The 3,243-nt window shown below is 28.8% G+C and overlaps 1 protein-coding gene across 1 annotated transcript; it reads left to right on the forward strand.

Moving 5' to 3' along the window:
- On the forward strand, positions 2,345–3,243 carry LOC104743812 (probable ubiquitin-conjugating enzyme E2 31). The gene is made up of 4 exons (XM_010464856.1): positions 2,345–2,420; positions 2,604–2,725; positions 2,836–2,940; positions 3,045–3,243. Exons 1-4 carry the CDS (start codon positions 2,345–2,347, stop codon positions 3,180–3,182), a joined length of 441 nt encoding a protein of 146 aa, XP_010463158.1. The 3' UTR covers positions 3,183–3,243.

The raw sequence follows: 3,243 nt of genomic DNA on the forward strand, positions 1-3,243 counted from the left end.
ATCAAGTTCAGTACACCCTCTCTTAAAGTTCTTAAAAAAACGTTGATATCAAATTTGAAATCAAATTGAATCACTTGAAATCCTAGTGACAACGTTGAAATCAAATTTCTTTAAATCTCAAATCATTTTCTCATCAAATCATTTAAAGTCTCTAACAAAATAACTAAATGTTCTATAAATACACTCAAATCTCTCAAAGTTCTAAAATATTAAAATTCCATCAAATCTACTAAAATATCAAGTTCAGTACACCCTCTTTTAAACTTTTAAATTGATAAATTGATTTAGGGTTCTATTTTTTAGTTGTAAGAGAGAGCACTAATTCCCGTCACATGTATCTGTCCTGTCTCGAAAAAGTACCAATAATACTCTAAATCATATTATAATATTACCAATAATACTCTAAATCATATTAACTAATATTGTTACTGTATTTATATAAAAATAATTTATAAGTATATAATGTTGTGGAGTTATTTATATAAAATATTAACTAATTTTTAATGTCAAAAATAAATATTTTTTTGAACTCATAAGCTCAGAATTTTTTCATTTGTAGTTTATAAATATAATTACGAAGATACAAAAAAAATAAACAATTAAAAATTGAACCCCTAATACAATGGACAACATCAAATATTTTTTTTTCTCTGTGGAAGTGGTATACTTCTATTACTCAATGATAATAATGTAAGAGTTAATCTGAGGAGGAGGCTGAACCAATACAAATATATTCTTCGAGATAATACACCTTAAGCATTTCACTAGAGACACATGTTTTGGAATCCTCTGCAAGTGTCTCCCACCAATGACCAATTTTATCTTTCCACTGAAGTAACTGTCATATATTGACAATCTCATTTTGAGTCTTCCATTCTAGCAGCTTCCAACCCGGAGGACTCAACATTGCTGAAGTTAATCGATCAGAACCAATGTAATGATCGACAATCTCTTTTATAAGGGGAGCCAGCGCCATTGCTTCACTAGATTGTTTCCTGCAACAAAGTGAAAAGTTCAAATGATCATCAAAAAAACAAAAATTGAATGAAGTCATAGAGAGTAAAATTCACAACTGAACATAATTACCTCCCATTCTTTTTTATCCTTGATTCCCTCAAGTGGTTAGTTTACTATTAACCACAAGAATTGTTCTCTGATTGCCACAACAAAAGTTAGTCAAATAAGATTTATCACTGAAAGAGAAATACACATCTTTTCATCACAATTTCAATATAACTAAGTCAACCACAACATTTACTTGTTTAGCTCACTTCCATGTGTGCTAAGTCCTAAAAAAAAAATCAATTTATTGCTATTGAGTACTGGAACTCTAAAAAAAATCTATGTTAAAAATCAATTCAGAACTTTGATTTAAAGACAACCAGTTTCTGGAACTATATTGTATTCTCTTATAAAGGAATTATTCCCAAACGTAGACTTTTTCTCAAGGTGTCATTGCTACTGAAAAGGTGGGAAAAATAAATAAAAAGTTAGATCCGACCTTGTAACCCCTGCGTTTATCCGATTATTAAAAGCTGCAATGACGATTTTAACCCTCTCGTTAATGATTGATTTTGTTTTAACTCGCATACCATTGTAATTTCTTACAAAATTAATGTTTGTTTTATAATTGTGTTTACGATTAATAGGAGGGATGACTTCTTCATTATTGAATAATATCTGTTTGAATTATATATTTTCATTTAGTTTATGAGATTCCAGTTTGATCTTAGATTGTTTTGTCCACTTAAATTTCAGAAATTTTCATAATATTTTCTTTTGCCTTTTTTAAAACATAATACAGTATTAGACTATTAGTCTTGAAAGCAGTAGTGTTAAAAATTTAGCCCCCTTTTTTGGATAATGTATTTTTTTGTTGTTAGCTAATGAAATCTGATAAATTTTGCATGCTGGTTTTTTTTTTAACTAATAGTACATTGATTTATTTAAATTTCCTATAAAATAATTAAAAGAATTAATCATATACCATTAATGGTTAAAAAGTCGGTTTATATACGCAAGATTTGTTTTTATCATGCATGTAGACAATACTTAAAAGTAGAGATACTATAAAAAGATATTATATAATTATTAGTGATTATATAATTATGAAGACATTTATTGTGTCAATTTTCTGAAACTATATATAGCCCAATACCCTTTCATTTTATTACAACACAATCCATACTAACATCTTCCTAGTAAGCGATTCATTTTTATCTATTTTAACAATTTGATATATTGTAATAATTACTACTTCACAATTTGTAACACCGTCATACTAACAACTTATTTCATTTTATGCAAAGGTATATACATATAGTTTGGTGAGTAATTGAAAAAAATGTCGGCTAGAGCAATACAGCGAATTAATGCGGAACACAAGGCCATGGCTTCCAATACGTCTGTGTACAGTGTTGGTTAGTATTTTTTTTTCTTTTTATGTGCATTATATAAAAAGTTTGTATCACATTTCCTTTTTTTTTGTATCACATTTCTAAATGTAATCACAAGTCACAACCACACTTAATACGTAAACTATTAGAATTTTTCTTGGTGTCAACTATAGTAATATTGTTTGTTGGTGAAATGTATCAATATAGGTATAGACGACGCATTCAAATGGCATGCGACGATTTACGGACCCCAGGGTACTCCCTATGCTGGTGGCATCTTTCGCATCAACATTGAGTTTCCTGAAGACTATCCTTTTAAACCACCCAAGGTTGTTTATATACTAATAAAAATATTAAATTTTGATAGAGGTTAACTTTTGTTTTTTAACTACAAAAGTAGATATGTTTTACTTTTGTTTTTGTTGTTTTTTTTATATAGTATACTTTCGGAACTCGGATTTACCATCCAAATATCAATTCCAATGGATCGATTTGTCTTGACATTCTTAAAGACAAGTGGACTCCTTCTCTCACCGTTGAAAAGGTTCAAAAACTCGACTCAAATATTTTTTGCTTTCTCGTTATCTTTCATTGTTTTTCATCATTTAAGTAGTATTTATGTTAATTTTGTTAATATATAAACAACAGGCGCTCCTATCCATAAGTGCACTATTGGCGGCCCCAAACCCAGATGATCCTCTTGTACCTGAGATTGGAGAGCAGTTTAAGAATGATAGATTCAAATTTGATCAGACAGCCCGAAAATGGACTGAACAATATGCTTAAAATTAAGAACTTAAATATATATATATATATATATATAGTTGTTTTCGTCATATATCTCCTA

Source organism: Camelina sativa, chromosome 14 (assembly GCF_000633955.1).
Source record: "Camelina sativa cultivar DH55 chromosome 14, Cs, whole genome shotgun sequence".
Taxonomy (NCBI): Eukaryota; Viridiplantae; Streptophyta; class Magnoliopsida; order Brassicales; family Brassicaceae; genus Camelina; species Camelina sativa.

Excerpts from the sequence above, each read along its gene's own strand:
- LOC104743812 (XM_010464856.1), top strand. The coding sequence starts at position 2,345 with ATGTCGGCTAGAGCAATACAGCGAATTAATGCGGAACACAAGGCCATG. Across the intron at positions 2,421-2,603 it reads TACGTCTGTGTACAGTGTTG|GTATAGACGACGCATTCAAA; the intron begins GTTAGTATTTTT and ends GTATCAATATAG. Across the intron at positions 2,726-2,835 it reads ATCCTTTTAAACCACCCAAG|TATACTTTCGGAACTCGGAT; the intron begins GTTGTTTATATA and ends TTTTTTATATAG.